Source organism: Trachemys scripta, chromosome 1, assembly GCF_013100865.1.
Source record: "Trachemys scripta elegans isolate TJP31775 chromosome 1, CAS_Tse_1.0, whole genome shotgun sequence".
NCBI lineage: Eukaryota > Metazoa > Chordata > Testudines > Emydidae > Trachemys > Trachemys scripta.
In genome coordinates this window covers 342,908,486-342,924,517 of record NC_048298.1, presented here as the reverse complement: position 1 = coordinate 342,924,517, position 16,032 = coordinate 342,908,486, and the positions used below count along the sequence as shown (strand labels likewise).

At 47.0% G+C, this 16,032-nt stretch overlaps 1 protein-coding gene across 1 annotated transcript; it reads right to left on the bottom strand.

The window, feature by feature from the left end:
• Nucleotides 1-14,479: 14,479 nt before the first annotated feature.
• LOC117872942 (olfactory receptor 52E4-like) lies at nt 14,480-15,427 on the bottom strand. The gene has a single exon (XM_034761827.1). The coding sequence runs from the start codon at nt 15,425-15,427 to the stop codon at nt 14,480-14,482; it is 948 nt and encodes a 315-aa protein (XP_034617718.1).
• Nucleotides 15,428-16,032: the final 605 nt, after the last annotated feature.

Sequence of the window (16,032 nt, the reverse complement as noted above, 5' to 3'; positions counted from 1 at the left end):
CTATGACATTGTTGGCATCACTGAAACTTGGTGGGATAATACACATGATTGGAATGTTGGTGTGGATGGGTACAGCTTGCTCAGGAAGGATAGACCGGGGGAAAAGGGAGGAGGTGTTGCCTTATATATTAAAAATGTACACACTTGGACTGAGGTAGAGATGGACATAGAAGATGGAAGTGTTGAGAATCTCTGGGTTAGGCTAAAAGGGGTAAAAAACAAGGGAGATGTCATGCTAGGAGTCTTCTACAGGCCACCTAACCAGGTGGAAGAGGTGGATGAGGCTTTTTTTAAGCAACTAACAAAATCATCCAAAGCCCAAGATTTGGTGGTGACAGGGGACTTCAACTATCCAGATATATGTTGGGAAAATAACACAGCGGGGCACAGACTATCCAACAAATTCTTGGACTGATTTGCAGACAACTTTTTATTTCAGAAGGTTGAAAAAGCTACTGCGGGGAAGCTGTTCTAGACTTGATTTTAACAAATAGGGAGGAACTCGTTGAGAATTTGAAAATAGAAGGCAGCCTGGGTGAAAGTGATCATGAAATCATAGAGTTTGCAATTCTAAGAAAGGGTAGAAGGGAGAACAGCAAAATAGAGACAATGGATTTCAGGAAGGCAGATTTTGGTAAGCTCAGAGAGCTGATAGGTAAGGTCCCATGGGAATCAAGACTGAGGGGAAAAACAACTGAGGAGAGTTGGCAGTTTTTCAAAGGGACACTATTAAGGGCCCAAAACAAGCTATTCCGCTAGTTAGGAAAGATAGAAAATGTGGCAAAAGACCACCTTGGCTTAACCACAAGATCTTGCATGATCTAAAAAATAAAAAGGAGTCATATAAAAACTGGAAACTAGGACAGATTACAAAGGATGAATATAGGCAAACAACACAGGAATGCAGGGGCAAGATTAGAAAGGTAAAGGCACAAAATGAGCTCAAACTAGCTACAGGAATAAAGGGAAACAAGAAGACTTTTTATCAATACATTAGAAACAAGAGGAAGACCAAAGACAGGGTAGGCTCACTGCTTAGTGAAGAGGGAGAAACAGTAACAGGAAACTTGGAAATGCTTAATGACTTCTTTGTTTCGGTCTTCACTGAGAAATCTAAAGGAATGCCTATCATAGTGAATGCTAATGGGAAGGGGGTAGGTTTAGCAGATAAAATAAAAAAAGAACAACTTAAAAATCACTTAGAAAAGTTAGATGCCTGCAAGTCACCAGGGCCTGATGAAATGCATCCTAGAATACTCAAGGAGCTAATAGAGGAGGTATCTGAGCCTCTAGCTATTATCTTTGGAAAATCGTGGGAGACGGGAGAGATTCCAGAAGACTGGAAAAGGGCAAATATAGTGCCCATCTATAAAAAGGGAAATAAAAACAACCCAGGAAACTACAGACCAGTTAGTTTAACTTCTGTGCCAGGGAAGATAATGGAGCAAGTAATTAAGGAAATCATCTGCAAACACTTGGAAGGTGGTAAGGTGATAGGGAACAGCCAGCATGGATTTGTGAAGAACAAATCATGTCAAACCAATCTGATAGCTTTCTTTGATAGGATAACGAGCCTTGTGGATAAGAGTGAAGCTGTGGATGTGGTATACCTAGACTTTAGTAAGGCATTTGATGCGGTCTCACATGATATTCTTATCGATAAACTAGGCAAATACAATTTAGATGGCCTTGTGGGCACCTCCCTGCCCAGCCCCACTGACTTTCCACTCACAGTCCCCTAGCATCCATGTAGCAGCTCGAGGTTTGCTGTCACAGTCCCACTGCTGGTCCCACCAAGTGTCTGTCTGTCTGGAGGGATTGCTTGTCAGGTGGCAGCTTCATAGACAGGGCTGGAGGCGGCTCAAAAGAAATGGGCACCTGTACAGCAGCAGCTGCTGCCATGTTTCTTTCCATGGTCTTTGTGGGGATGTTGTGGGATCAGACTTGCTACAAAGCTGCAGATCTATAGAACAATGGGTACCCCAGCTCCCATGGATGTTGGGATATATATCCATGTAATATGTTATACGCCTAGTGTGGAGAAAATGTTCCAAGAAGAAGGATTGGTAGGCAGAGACAGGTTCCACCTAATGAAGAGAGGGAAGAGCATCTTCCCAAGCAGGCTGGCTAACCTAGTGAGGAGGGCTTAAAACTAGGTTCACCGGGGGGAAGGAGACCAAAGCCTTGAGGTAAGTGGGGAAGTGGGATACCAGGAGGAAGCACGAGCAGAAGAGTGTGAAAAGGGGAAGATTCCTGCTTCATAGTGACAAAGCAGGACAATCAGCAAATTATCTTAAATGCCTATACACAATGCAAGAAGCTAGGGAAACAAGCAGGGAGAACTGGAAGTCCTGGCACAGTCAAGGAATTATGGTGTGATTGGAATAACAAAGACTTGGTGGATAATTCACATAACTGGAGTACTGTCACAGATGGATATAAATTGTTCAGAAAAGACAGAAAAGGTGGGGGAGTTGCATTGTATGTAAGAGAGCAGTATGACTGCTCAGAGCTCCAGTATGAAACTTCAGAAAAACCTGAGAGTCTCTGGATTAAGTTTAGAAGTGTGAACAACAAGGGTGATGTCCTCGTGGGAGTCTGCTATAGACCACCACACCAGGGGATGAGGTGGATGAGGCTTTCTTCAGGCAACTAAAAAGTTACTAGCTCACACACCCTGGTTCACATGGCGGACTTCAATCACCCTGATATCTGCTGGGAGAGCAATACATGAGTGCACAGACAATCCAGGAAGTTTTGGGAAAATGTAGTGGGACAATTTCCTGGTGCAAATGCTGGAAGTAGCAACTAGGGGCAGAGCTCTTCTTGACCTGCTGCTCAAAAACAAGGAATAATTAGTAGGTCGAGCAAAAGTGGATGGGAACCTGGAAGGCAGTGATGATGAGATGCTTGAGTTAAGGATCCTGACACAAGGAAGAAAGGAGAGCAGCAGAATACAGACCCTGGATTTCAGAAAAGCAGAGTTTGACTCCCTTAGGGAAATGACAGTCAGGATCCCCTGGGAGAATAGCATAAGGGGGAAAGGAGTCCAGGAGAGCTGGCTGTATTTTAAAGAATCCTTATTGAGGTTGCAGGAACAAACCATCCCAATGTGTAGAAAGAATAGTAAATATGGCAGGTGACCAGCTTGGCTTAACAGTGAAATCCTTGCTGATCTTAAACACAAAAAAGAAGCTTACAAGAAGTGGAAGTTTGAACAAATGACCAGGGAGGAGTATAAATATATTGCTCAGGCATGCAGGAGTGAAATCAGGAAGGCCAAATCACACTTGGAGTTGAAGCTAGCAAAGGATGTTAAGAGTAACAAGAAGGGTTTCTTCAGGTATGTTAGTAACATGAAGAAAGTCAAGGACAGTGTGGGCCCCTTACTGAATGGGGGTGGCAACTTAGTGACAGAGGATGTGGAAAAAGCTAATGTACTCAATGTTTTTTTTTTGCCTCTATCTTCACAAACAAGGTCAGCTCCCAGACTACTGCACTGGCCAGCACAGTATGGGGAGAAGGTGACCAGCCCTCTGTGGAGAAAGAAGTGGTTCAGGACAATTTAGAAAAGCTGGATGAACACAAGTCCATGAGGCTAGATGCATTAAGAGTAACAAGAAGGGTTTCTTCAGGTATGTTTAAGAGTAACAAGAAGGGTTTCTTCAGGTATATTAGCAAGAAGAAGAAAGTCAAGGAAAGTGTGGGCCCCTTACTGAATGAGGGAGGCAACCTAGTGACCGAGGATGTGGAAAAAGCTAATGTACTCAATGTTTTTTTTGCCTCTGTCTTCACAAACAAGGTTAGCTCTCAGACTGCTGCACTGGGGAGCACAATACGGGGAGACGGTGATCAGCCCTCTGTGGAGAAAGAAGTGGTTCGGGACTATTTAGAAAAACTGGATGTGCACAAGTCCATGGGGCCAGATGCGCTGCATCCGAGGGTTCTAAAAGTGTTGGCAGATGAGATTGCAGAGCCATTAGCCATTATTTTTGAAAACTCATGGCAATCGGGGGACGTCCCGGAAGACTGGAAAAAGGCTAATGCAGTGTCCATCTTTAAAAAAGGGAAGAAGGAGGATCCGGGGAACTACAGGCCAGTCAGCCGCACCTCAGTCCCTGGAAAAATCATGGAGCAGCTCCTCAAGGAATCAATTATGAAACATTTAGAGGAGAGGAAAGTGATCAGGAACAGTCAGCATGGATTCACCAAGGGGAAGTCGTGCCTGACTAACCTAATTGCCTTCTAAGATGAGATAACTGGCTCTGTGGATGAGGGGAAAGCAGTGGATGTGTTATTTCTTGACTTTAGCAAAGCTTTCGATACGGTCTCCCACAGTATTCTTGCCACCAAGTAAAAGAAGTATGGGCTGGATGAGTGGACTGTAAGGTGGATAGAAAGCTGGCTATATCGTCGGTCTCAACGGGTAGTGATCAATGGCTCCATGTCTAGTTGGCAGCCGGTTTCAAGAGGAGTGCCCCAAGGGTCGGTCCTGGGGCCGGTTTTGTTTAATATCTTTATTAATGATCTGGAGGATGGTGTGGACTGCACTCTCAGCAAGTTTGCAGATGACACTAAACTAGGAGGCGTGGTAGATACACTAGAGGGTAGAGATCGGATACAGAGAGACCTAGACAAATTAGAGGATTGGGCCAAAAAAAACCTGATGAGGTTCAACAAGGACAAGTGCAGAGTCCTGCACTTAGGACGGAAGAATCCCATGCACTGCTACAGACTAGGGACCGAATGGCTAGGTAGCAGTTCTGCAGAAAAGGACCTAGGGGTCACAGTGGACGAGAAGCTGGATATGAGTCAACAGTGTGCTCTTGTTGCCAAGAAGTTTAACGGCATTTTGGGCTGTATAAGTAGGAGCATTGCCAGCAGATCAAGGAATGTGATCGTTCCCCTTTATTTGACATTGGTGAGGCCTCATCTGGAGTACTGTGTCCAGTTTTGGGCCCCACACATACAAGAAGGATGTGGAAAAACTGGAAAGAGTCCAGTGCAGGGCAACAAAAATGATTAGGGGTCTGGAGCACATGACTTATGAGGAGAGGCTGAGGGAACTGGGATTGTTTAGTCTCCAGAAGAGAAGAATGAGGGGGGATTTGATAGGAGCCTTCAACTACCTGAAGGGGGGTTCCAAAGAGGATGGAGCTCGGCTGTTCTCAGTGGTGGCAGATAATAGAACAAGGAGTAATGGTCTCAAGTTGCAGTGCGGGAGGTCCAGATTGGATATTAGGAAACACTATTTCACTAGGAGGGTGTGAAGCACTGGAATGCGTTACCTAGGGAGGTGGTGGAATTTCCTTCCTTGGAGGTTTTTAAGGCCCGGCTTGACAAAGCCCTGGCTGGGATGATTTAGTTGGGAATTGGTCCTGCTTTGAGCAGGGGGTTGGACTAGATACCTCCTGAAGTCCCTTCCAACCCTGATATTCTATGATTCTATGATTGCATCTGAGGATGAAAAAGGACTTAGTGGATGTGATTGCAGAGCCATTGGCCATTATCTTTGAAAACTCATGGTGATCGGGGGAGGTCCCAGGTGACTGGAAAAAGGCTAATGTAGTGGCTATCTTTAAAAAAGGGAAGAAAAAGGATCCAGGGAACTACAGGCCAGTCAGCCTCACATTCAGTCCCCTGAAAGATCATAGAGCAGGTCCTCAATTTTGAAGTACTTTGAGAAGAAGAAAGTGATCAGGAACAGTCAGCATGGATTCCCCAAGGGCAAATTGTCAAAACTATAAAGGGAAGGGTAACAGCTGTCCTGTGTACAGTACTATAAAATCCCTCCTGGCCAGAGACTCCAAAATCCTTTTCCCTGTAAAGGGTTAAGAAGCTCAGGTAACCTGGCTGGCATCTGACCTAAAGGACCAATAAGGGGACAAGATACTTTCAAATCTTGGTGGGGGGAAGGCTTTTGTTTGTGCTCTTTGTTTTGGGGGTTGTTTGCTCTTGGGACTGAGAGAGACCAGACATCAATCCAGGTTCTCCCCATCTTTCTAAACAAGTCTCTCATATTTCAAACTTGTAAGTAAATAGCCAGGCAAGGCATGTTAGTTTTCCTTTGTTTTCTCAACTTGTAAATGTACCTTTTAGTAGAGTGTTTATCTTTGTTTGCTGTACTTTGAACCTAAGACTAGAGGGGAGTCCTCTGAGCTCTTTAAGTTTGATTACCCTGTAAGGTTAATTTCCATACTGATTTTACAGAGATGATTTTTACCTTTTTCTTTAATTAAAAGCCTTCTTTTTAAGAACCTGATTGATTTTTCCTTGTTTTAGATCCAAGTGGGTTGGATCTGTATTCACCAGGAGTTGGTGGGAGGAAGGAGGGGAATGGTTAATTTCTCTTTGTTTTAAGATCCAAGGGGTTTGGATCTGTATTCACCAGGGAATTGGTGAAAGGTTTTTCAAGGCTTCCCAGGGAGGGAATCCAGTTGGGAAATGGTGGCAGCGGACCAGAGCTAAGCTGGTAGTTAAGCTTTGAAATTTTCATGCAGGCCCCTACATTTGTACCCTAAAGTTCAAAGTGGGGTTACAGCCTTGACATGGTGGCAGAGCGGTGGGATCATTTTAAACCCAAAAGCAAGTTAGATTTTTTTTGACTTATAGCTGCTTGGAAAGCAGAGCTGGAGATAGATGCATATCTTATCTCTCCTTGCCTGAAGGCAGAGGTGTAAAGTTTTTTTAACAAGGCCCTTTGTTAAGAGAAGTGTTCAAATGAGCAAACAAAAGACAGCGTAAAGGGAATTTACAAGCTGAATTGTTTTTTTTTTCTTTTTACATCCTCGGGAGTAGCTAGTTTGAAAGTCTCTGTTAACTCAGCATCCCAGTTTCAGTCAACTGCAGAGCGGGTGACCCAGCACAAGAAAACAGGAAAATGACTACCAAGGAAGTAGCTAAAAAAATAGAACTGGCCAAACTAGAAGCAGAAGAAAATGAAAGAAAACATCAGAGACTGCTTCAATTAACAAAATTCGAGACACAGCCGAGAGAAAGAGAAGAAAAAGCCAAAGAAGAGGCCCACAAGAGAGAGATGGAGCTGAAAGAAAAAGAGATGGAGCTGAAAGAAAAAGAGATGGAGGAGAGAGAAAAAGAAAGGAAGCATGAACTGGAAGTAGCAAAGGCAAAGCCGGATAAAACAGCCCATCCCAACAACCCCTCTCCAGGTACCACTTCCCATTCCAGAAAATTCCCCACCTACAAGGCAGGCGATGATACTGAGGCCTTCTTAGAAAATTTTGAAAGGGCCTGCCTTGGATATAGCATCGCTGCAGACCAGTACATGGTAGAGCTGAGGCCGCAGCTCAGTGGACCCTTAGCAGAGTTGGCGGCTGAAATGCCTAAGGAACACATGAACAGTTATGAACTTTTTAAAAACAAGGCCAGAATCAGAATGGGGCTAACACCCGAGCATGCCCGTCGGCGGTTCAGAGCCCTAAAGTGGAAACCAGATGTGTCATTTACCCGGCATGCCTACCACATTGACAAAAATTGTGATGCCTGGGTATCAGGAGCAAATGTTAAATCTCTGGAAGATCTGGTTTCCCTAGTAAAAATGGAGCAGTTTATAGTGTGTTCCTGAGGAAATAGAAAGGTGCATCCTAGATAGGAAGCCCAAAACTGTAACTGAGGCGGGGGAGATTGGAGCCAAATGGGTGGAGGTGGCAGAAAAGAAAAAAACTAGTAGCAGTTGGAGCGAATATCAGAAGAGGCAAGCCGAAACAAAACCTTACCACCGGGGACAACCCAAGGCCCCACCCACATCCCAAGGGAAACCCCAGACGCCTTCTCACCCCACCACACCAGTCTCAACTAACCAACATCGCCCCGGTGATACCTTAGCAGGGCAATGTTTTAAATGTAATGAACTGGGACATATAAAGGTTCACTGCCCCAAGAACCCCAACCGATTACAGTTCATTACACCACAATCACACCAAAGATCCCCAGACCCAGATGCCTCTCTCATACCCTCGGAGCGAAGAGAAACCTTGAGAGTGGGCGGAAAGAAGGTTATCGCTTGGAGGGACACTGGGGCACAAGTGTCAACTATCCACCAATCCCTAGCGGACCCCAAACTCATCAACCCTGAAGCTACAGTGACAACCCTTCGTGTCACAGTCTGTAACCTTGCCTACAGCCACGTTGCATGTCCAGTACAAGGGCTGGTCAGGAATGTGGACTTTTGCAGTCTATGACAATTATCTCATTCCCATGCTGCTGGGGGAAGATTTGGCCAACCATGTGAAGCTAGCCAAGAGGGTGGGAATAGTCACCCGCAGCCAGACTAAGCAAACTTTCACCCCCATCCCTGTTCCTGAGCCGTCCACCAGGGCCCCGTCTGTGTTACCAGAGACCCAAACAACGGTGGTGGAACCGGATCCCCTGCCAACGACTGCAACAGCCATAGTGGATCCAAACCCAGAGACCCAGCCAAAGCCAGTCCCAGAACCGGAACTGGCAACACAACCAGCGCCAGAACCATTGCCAGAACTGAGTCCAGCGCTTGCAAACCCGTCTACAACTCCAACGCCAGAGGGCACCAGTGAGCCTGACCTGGCGGAAGCATCAGATAACCCTACCCAAGAGGCTCAGCCACAGCCTGAAATATAACATAGTGCACCAACGGACAGCGGTTCACAGTCAACGGAAACAGCCCCAGAACCTGCATCGCTTCCAGAGAGACCAAGCCCAAGCCCACAGTCCAAGGAGGAACTGATGTCTCCATCATCAAGGGAACAGTTCCAGGCCGAGCAGGAAGCAGATGATAGCCTTCAGAAAGCTTGGGCGGCGGCGCGGAGCACCCCACCACCTCTCAGCTCTTCTAACCGATCCCGGTTTGTTGTAGAACAAGGACTTTTATACAAGGAGACTCTATCTGGTGGGCACCAGGAAGACTGGCATCCTCAAAGACAGTTGGTAGTTCCCACTAAGTATCGGGTAAAGCTCTTGAGCTTAGCCCATGATCATCCCAGTGGCCATTCTGGGGTGAACAGAACCAAAGACCGGTTGGGGAAGTCCTTCCACTGGGAGGGAATGGGCAAGGAAGTTGCTAATTATGTCCGGTCGTGTGAGGTGTGCCAACGAGTGGGAAAGTCCCAAGACCAGGTCAAAGCCCCTCTCCAGCCACTACCCATAATTGAGGTGCCATTTCAGCGAGTAGCTGTAGATATTCTGGGTCCTTTCCCACAGAAGACACCCAGAGGAAAGCAGTACATACTGACTTTCATGGATTTTGCTACCTGATGGCTGGAAGCAGTACCCTTAAGCAACACCAGGGCTAAAAGTGTGTGCCAGGCATTAGCAGACATTTTCACCAGGGTAGGTTGGCACTCTGACATCCTTACAGATTCGGGAACTAATTTCCTGGCAGGGACCAAAAAAACCTGTGGGAAGCTCATGGGGTGAATCACTTGATTGCCACCCCTTAACACCATGAAACCAATGGCCTGGTGGAGAGGTTTAATGGAACTTTGGGAACCATGTTACGTAAATTCGTAAATGAACACTCCAATGATTGGGACCTAGAGTTGCAGGAGTTGCTTTTTGCCTACTGGGCTGTACCACATACCAATTCAGTGTTTTCACCATTTGAACTTGTGTATGGCCGCCAGGTTAAGGGGCCATTACAGTTGGTGAAGCAGCAATGGGAGGGGTTTACGCGTTCTCCAGGAACTAATATTCTAGACTTTGTAAGCAACCTAGAAATACTCCGATACTCTTTAGCTCTTGCTAAAGAAAACCTAAAGGATGCTCAGGAAGAGCAAAAGGCCTGGTATGATAAACATTCCAGAGAACAGTCCTTCCAAGTAGGAGACCAAGTCATGGTCTTAAAGGCGCTCCAGGCCCATAAAATGGAAGCATAGTGGGAAGGACCATCACGATCCAGGAGCGCCTAGGAGCTGTTAACTGTCTCACAGCATCCCCCACCTCCAACATAAAGCCTAAGGTATACCATGTTAATTCTCTTAAGCCCTTTTATTCCAGAGAATTAAAGGTTTCACAGTTTACAGCCCAAGAAACAGATAACGCGGAGTGGCCTGAAGGTGTCTACTACGAAGGAAAAAGTAATGGTGGCGTTGAAGAGGTGATCTTCTCCGCGACCCTTGGACGTCTGCAGCGGCAGCAGATCAAGGAGCTGTGCACTAGCTTTGTGCCAATGTTCTCAGCCAACCCGGGACGGACCGAACGGGCATACCACTGCATTGAAACAGGTAATGCTCACCCAATTAGAACCTCATCCTACCGAGAGTCGCCTCACTCCCAAACTGCTATAAACAGGGAGATCCAGGACTTGCTACAGATGGGTATAATACGCCCCTCTAAGAGTGCATTGGCATCTCCAGTGGTTCTAGTTCCCAAACCAGATGGGGAAATATGCTTTTGCTTGGACTACTGTAAGCTAAATGCTGTAACTCATCCTGAAAACCATCCAATGCCACGCACAGATGAGCTATTGGAGAAATTGGGACATGCCCAATTCATCTCTACCTTAGACTTAACCAAGGGTACTGGCAAGTACCACTAGATGACCCCGCCAAGGAAAGGTCAGCCTTCGTCACCCAGGCAGGGGTGTATGAATTTAATGTACTCCCTTTCAGGCTTCAAAATGCACCCGCCACCTTCCAAAGACTTGTAGATGGTCTCCTAGCGGGATTGCGAGAATCTGCAGTTGCCTACCTCGATGATGTGGCCATTTTTTCTGATTCATGGACAGAACACCTCGAGCACCTGGAAAAAGTCTTTGAGCGCATCAGGCAGGCAGGACTAACTGTTAAGGCTAAAAAGTGTCAAATAGTCCAAAACAGAGTGACTTACCTGGGGCACAAGGTGGGTCAAGAAACTATAAATCCCCTACAGGACAAAGTGTATGCTATCCAAAAGTGGCCGGTTCCAAAGTCAAAGAAACCGGTCCAATCCTTCTTAGGCTTGGCCGGATATTATAGGCGATTTGTACCACACTACAGCCAAATCGCCGCCCCACTGACAGACCTAACCAGAAAGAAACAGCCAAATGCAGTTCGTTGCACTGATGAGTGTCAAAAGGCCTTTAACCAGCTTAAGGCGACCCTGTCTGACCCTGTGCTAAGGGCCCCAGACTTTGACAAATCGTTCCTAGTAACCACAGATGCGTCTGAGCGGGGCGTGGGAGCAGTTTTAATGCAGGAAGGACCGAATCAAGAATTACATCCTGTTGTGTTTCTCAGCAAGAAACTGTCTAAGAGGGAAAGCCACTGGTCAATCAGCAAAAAGGAATGCTACGCCATTGTGTACGCACTGGAAAAGCTATGCCCGTACATTTGGGGACGGCGTTTCCAACTACAAACAGACCATGCTGAGCTACAGTGGCCTCATACCGCCAAGGGGAATAAAAATAAACTTCTTTGGTGGAGTTTAGCTCTCCAAGATTTCAATTTTGAAATACAGTACATTTCAGGAGCTTCTAACAAAGTGGCTGATGCACATTCCCGGGAAAGTTTCCCAGAATCAACTGGTTAAACATTGTTCTTGGAAAGTGAAACATATTGTTAGTTTTTATATAATCAGTAGTGTGCCTAAAGGTGCATGTGTCTTATTAACTCTGTTTTCTCCTAGAGCTCCAGGAAGAAATCACAGCCAGTGTGGAACCGGCTGTCCAACACTATCTGTGATTTGGGGGGCATGTCATAACTATAAAGGGAAGGGTAACAGCCCTCCTGTGTACAGTACTATAAAATCCCTCCTGGCCAGAGACTCCAAAATTCTTTTCCCTGTAAAGGGTTAAGAAGCTCAGGTAACCTGGCTGACACCTGACCCAAAGGACCAATAAGGGGACAAGATACTTTCAAATCTTGGTGGGGGGAAGGCTTTTGTTTGTGCTCTTTGTTTGGAGGTTGTTTGCTCTTGGGACTGAGAGGGACCAAACATCAATCCAGGCTCTCCAAATCTTTCTGAACAAGTCTCTCATATTTCCAACTTGTAAGTAAACAGCCAGGCAAGGCATGTTAGTTTTTATCTTTGTTTTCTCAACTTGTAAATGTACCTTTTTGCTAGAGTGTTTATCTCTGTTTGCTGTAACTTTGAACCTAAGGCTAGGTTCCTCTGGGCTCTTTAAGTTTGATTACCCTGTAAAGTTATTTTCCATCCTGATTTTACAGAGATGATTTTTACCTTTTTCTTTAATTAAAAGCCTTCTTTTTAAGAACCTGATTGATTTTTCCTTCTTTTTAAGATCCAAGGGGGTTGGATCTCGATCCACCACGAGTTGGTGGGAGGTAGGATGGGGGATGGTTTATTTCTCTTTGTTTTAAGATCCAAGGGGTTTGGATCTGTATTCACCAGGGAATTGGTGAAGAGTCTATCAAGGCTACCCAGGGAAGGGAATTAGCTTTGGGAGTGGTGGCAGCAGACGAGATCTAAGCTGGTAGTTACGCTTAGAAGTTTTCATGCAGGCCCCCACATTTGTACAATAAAGTTCAAAGTGGGGAAGCAGCCTTGACAGCTTATCACAGAAGTTGCAGGCCCACTGGTAGACCAGGGTATCCTGCCTTCCGGTTCCCCTCCACTCCTCGTGGCCCACAGAACGATATGGAAGTCTCCCCAACGTGGGAGAGGGAACTTCACCTTGCCCTTGAAAACACAGGTGTCCACCAGAAAACGGTGAAGCTCATCCCGCAGCCCAGTGGGGGACGGTGTCATGGACCTATAATGATCCTCTGGCTGGGTCCCTGTTATGACCCTGTGACCCATGGAGATGGGCAAACAAGGAGAAGACCACCGGTGCGGTGACTGTGCCAGTCGTGCCACGCAACCCGTCTCTATCTCTAGAAAGGGAAAAGAAAGTGGAGGGACGAGAGCAGCCTCTAAAGGGTCAGCGAAGGTAGAGAAAAAAACACGCCCTTAAGTTTGTCCAAGCACATGAGAAAAGATACAACCCTAAGGGCGGTAGTAGTATGGAAGATGGAGGGGACAGAAATGCGTAGCGCCCTACCAATCTCATGGCCGAGAAAAATGTGTCATGGACCATGAAATCAGCTGTCCCCCAGGAAATCTGATCTCCTGTGCTGCTGGGAGCCTTAGGTGCCTAGCTGCTATTCTGTTGGTTGTGGGGAGCGACGGGAGTTGTCCTTCCCCTGCATGGCCACTCTTGGTGGGGAGATCAGACCCACCTTTAGCAGCAGCACATAAATGAGGCTGGTACGTGCTCAATTGTCTGGGGCAGCTCTATGTTTTTTGCTACTCCAAGCACGGCAGTCAGGGGGTCACGCAGATTCGGCAGCGTTGCTGCAGGTGATCTGTCAGACCCGCCACCGAATTTCCACGGAAGCTGCAGGACTGGCGGACCCCTCCTGCAGACATGCCCTCTCATCGCCCGACAAGCCACGCCCCATGGCTTGCCGCCCCAGGCACGCGCTTGCTGCACTGGTGCCTGGAGCTGCCCCTGCCAAGGAGCTGAGCTCAAAGCTTCTGTTCCTTCCCCTCGCCATCCCCTGCAACTCCTGCCACAGAACCAGGCACCGAGCTCTGGGCTTCCTCCTTCTGTGGCTCCATCCAGGTTGGGGGTTTTCATTCTTCTGGGCTTCTCTGCCCATCTCCTCTGCTCCCACCGCAGCTCCTGCCTCTGCTCTGTGGCTGTGGTTATGGCTCAGGCAGCCCGAGCTTAGGGCTTCTTCTGCAGGTCCAGCCGGGGCAGCTTGGGCTCTTCCCCTCCCCCCGCAGCTTGTACTGGGGCTGGAGGCTTGAACTCCTGCCAGCTGAAGCTGAGGCAGCCAAGGCTCGGGCCTTCTGCCCCCTTCTGCTGAGCTGATCCACATGAATCAGATGAGGATTGCCATGTTCTGTTCATCCCCTCTGAAGCACCTGGCACTGGGCACTGTCAGAAGACAGACTACTGGGCTACATGGACCATTGGTTTTACCCAGTATGGTCATTCTGATCTGCTTATTTAGACCCCAGATGTATCTGCTTCCTGCTCTAACACACTACACCCCACCCCCCTCCCAGAGCTGAGATAGATCCCAGGAGTCCTGACGGGGTCTCTCTCTCCACAGCGTTAGTAAGAATGAAGTAAGAATAAACATTAAAATGTTAACACTAACCAGTGCCCCTTAAGTGAATTGCCACAAGATGTGAAAATATATTGGTTTTAGCGATGACTGGGTTGCAGCTGACAAGGGGAGGGGACGAGAGGAGCAAGTGACAGGGGCAGGGCATTGGGGAGAAGACACACAGCAGGGTCGAGGGTTGACAGAAGAGATGGGGCAAGATTGCAATTTCAGGGATCCAGCTACCAGCAATTAGAAAAGTGGCAATCCAGTGTAGTGTACATAGACTGAATCCCCAGTTCATCACATTGACACAGCACAGTAAGAACAGGAAAGGGTTTAATGTGTGTCTGTCTGTCGAGTAAGTGATTCAGGGAAGAGGCCCCAGCACCATGCACCAGCCAGCTCCTCACAGAGCTCTATCTGAGAGCCAGAGCACAAGGAGAAAACATTTAAGTCTTTTTATGAGTAAAGAGCTGCAGCAGTCTGCCCCGGATCTGTTTGGTCCTCACCCCATAAATGATGGGGTGTAGTACGGGGGGCACCACGAGGTACAAACTCTCAAAGAGAACAAGGAAGTGCAGTGGCACATTGTGGCCAAACCGGTATGTGAGAGAGGTGCAGAAATCTGGGACGTACAAAGCTGAGATGGCACAAAGATGAGAGATGCAGGTCCCAAAAGTTTTGAGCCGGGCATCTTTTGTGGGGAGGCGGAAGATGGCCCGGAGGATCAGAGTATAGGACACGGCGATAAAAAACACATCCATTCCAGTCACAGAGAAAAGATCAAACAGGCCATAATAACTACTGATGCGGATGTCAGCACAGGCCAGATTCACCACAGTTATATGCCCACAATAGGAGTGAGGGATGATGTTGGTTCTGCAATATGGCCAACGCCTCGCCAGGAAGGGATAGGGTAATGTGAATATGCAATTTCGCAGCACCACAGCCAGGCCTATCTTGGCCACAACAGAGTTTTTCAAGGTCATGGAATATCTCAGAGGATTGCAGATGGCCATGTAGCGATCAAAAGCCATGGCCACGAGGATTCCAGACTCCATCGCTGTGAAGGAGTGAACAAAGTACATCTGGGTGAGACAGGCACTGAAACTGATCTCTCTGGAATTGAACCAGAAGATGATCAGCATTTTGGGTACAGTGGATGTGGACATTACCAGGTCGGTGACGGCCAGCATGCAGAGGAAATAGAACATGGGCTCATGGAGGCTCGGCTCCCTTTTCACGATGAACAGAATGGTGAAGTTCCCCAACACGGCTATGGCGTACATAGCACAGAAGGGGATGGAGATCCAGATATGTGCTGCCTCCAGGCCAGGAATGCCAAGTAGGATGAAGGTGGAGGGGTTGGTGAAGTTAGTTACATTGTAATCTGACATGGTGTAGTGGAGAAGGTGTCCTACACTGAGGCATAAGAGTGTCTCCTGCATGTACTGTATGTTCTCCTGATTTTCTGTGTGTTTCCAGGGTCTCGGGTGATGGTCGCAGTTGAAATGCCTGAATGGAGAGACAACATTAATATGAAACACTGCATGCACTAATGGAGGCTGTTCTCATGGTAGAAGCAGATCGATAACTCTTCGCACACTGAAAAATGACATTTTCATTATTCAGAGAAAATAACTGTGAACAATGACCCTACTAAATTCAATTCCTTATTTTGTGGTGCTCCCTGCACCAATAATTCCTAGACTTTGTGGTGGAGGAAAGGCACCAGCAGGAAACAGCGGGATGGATATTGGTTATCCATCATTGTTCCTTAATTCAATGTGAGCCAGGATAGAGAGTCCATACTGTAGGGTGTTCTCTATTCATCCAGTTGCTCGAAATCTCAGAATGGAAAAAAAAAAAATTGCCAAGACATATGCTGGGAGAAAACTCCCAACTAGAACATACCTCAGGGAAAAGACCTGGGAGCCATTGATAGCAGCTCAAGAGGAACACCTGCTCATTCCCACCAGTGGACAAAACAAAAGCAATGTTC

Excerpts from the sequence above, each read along its gene's own strand:
- LOC117872942 (XM_034761827.1), bottom strand. The coding sequence starts at position 15,427 with ATGTCAGATTACAATGTAACTAACTTCACCAACCCCTCCACCTTCATC.